We start from the raw sequence: 1,771 nt of genomic DNA, 5'->3' as shown, positions 1-1,771 counted from the left end.
AGACACACAGATAGAAAAGGGAAGAGTATTTTAGTAGCTTTTTCAGATAATTTTGGATATTCTTCTTCTTTGAGACTACACCAAAATTCAACAAGAGGCAGTTTCTTAAATGTCATTTCCAATGACCATATCACTGAACTTTTCATATATGTTACATTAAGATCTACCGGTCTCTCTTAGTATTTTGAATAAATCTTTATCCATGCATGGCTTTGTAACATCATGCATTGGTCATTTGAACAATTCGTTCAAATGAATTATGCAGGTTTTTTTTCCAACTGTTGACCAATTTTACTATTGAACATTTTAAAAATCACATTTATTGTATCACTAGTAGTCTCATCAGAAAAGCTGTTAATTATTGTGATGCTGTCAAGCTCACAGTGACAGATCCAAATTTTCCAAAATTCTAATTTTCACATGAAAGCTCAGAACTACAGTTTGTCTCTAATTACTCTTTGAAGTAACTGGTGCTGCATGAAAACAGCAAATAGCTCAGCTTATAACTCAACCACACAAGTGCTTTTTGTCAAGACACCAGAATACCTTGGTACGCAGCAGAAGTACTTTACGCATAACTTCCCATTTTGTCACACCAAATATAAAAAACACTTTATACAAGGGTCAATATTTGATAAAATTAATAATTGTTACGGTTAATCAAGGAAATTTTTGTTATACTGACATTTTTTGTTTTACTGTGAATGTGTGGCAGGAAAAAATATAATGACTACTAGTATAGTTAGGAGCCACTGCCTTCATTAGTGTTAAAACACCAGCAGTTTTACCCACCACTGCTTTTCTACCACGCGTGCAAATATCAACATGGTGAAAAGGCAAATAACATCTTAGTTTTACTTTCAAAATACTTTGACCTTGCAAACTACCTGAAAGGTATAAAAAGATCAGAAGTATGAAAAAAAAGCTAAAAATTCTATGTTTAGATACTTTTATAAAATGGAAGCCACCTTTTAAGCATTGTAACTAGCTGGATTTTAATCTTTAAACTTTAAGCCTCAAATCTAACATACTGTGATCTTTTTTTTTCCTAAGCTAAGATGAACTACCTGAACTAATGCCACATTCTGTAAAGGTTTTCATTCGTGGTCATTTGCATTGTGAATTTTTCAAGTATATCTGTGAAAATGAAATTTGAGGGAAAGATTACTATACTATTCTCTTTTAGTCTAACATACTAAAGTAATATTCAGGTTTTGAGAAATGATACAGATATTTTCAGGTAGACACTCTCATATCCACATTTAACATCTGCTGATGCTTATTCATATCCTATTATTAGATATCAGTATTTCATAGAAGAAACAGAATTGCAGCTATGAAACATACTTTCAAAAACACAATACCTGGCTCATCCATGTAGTAGTAGATGTCAACATCATTTGACTGCATGACCACAAAACCTTCTCCCATTAATCTTGGTGGTCTGTAAGAAGATGGGGGGAAAGCAAATTAAACACATCTCCAGAATATAAAATGTTCCATATCCTAGTTAATAGAATAGGTGAAAACAAAAAGGAAAGAAACTAAAAAAGCACATCATAAGTAGCATCTTGAAAAGGGAAAAAACATCTTTCACATAAATAATCATCTTACAAATTGTTTCATAGGGATATAGTATAATATATTATACTAACAAAATTGTACTAAAAATTGATCATTAAATTAGTTCAGGAAGAAAAATAATTTTGGTTTTATATTTTTCATTTTCAGTGCTAAGCAAGAGAAATCAATTTATTTTTTTCTCTTTAAA

The 1,771-nt window shown here is 31.0% G+C and overlaps 1 protein-coding gene across 1 annotated transcript in view; it reads right to left on the bottom strand.

Moving 5' to 3' along the window:
* The window catches only part of LOC105815252 (uncharacterized protein KIAA1109-like), a 54,494-nt gene that overhangs the window by 7,062 nt on the left and 45,661 nt on the right, over positions 1-1,771 (bottom strand). The window contains exon 2 of the mRNA XM_012650399.1: positions 1,365-1,444. Within this exon, the coding sequence (XP_012505853.1) occupies positions 1,365-1,444 (80 nt within the window). The remainder of the gene's footprint in view (positions 1-1,364; positions 1,445-1,771) is intronic.

The sequence above is a fragment of the Propithecus coquereli genome, unplaced genomic scaffold (assembly GCF_000956105.1).
Source record: "Propithecus coquereli isolate 6110/MARCELLA unplaced genomic scaffold, Pcoq_1.0 Scaffold323, whole genome shotgun sequence".
NCBI classification, from domain to species: Eukaryota; Metazoa; Chordata; class Mammalia; order Primates; family Indriidae; genus Propithecus; species Propithecus coquereli.
Note: the sequence above shows the minus strand (reverse complement) of the source record. Positions and strands in the feature narration are given on the sequence as shown.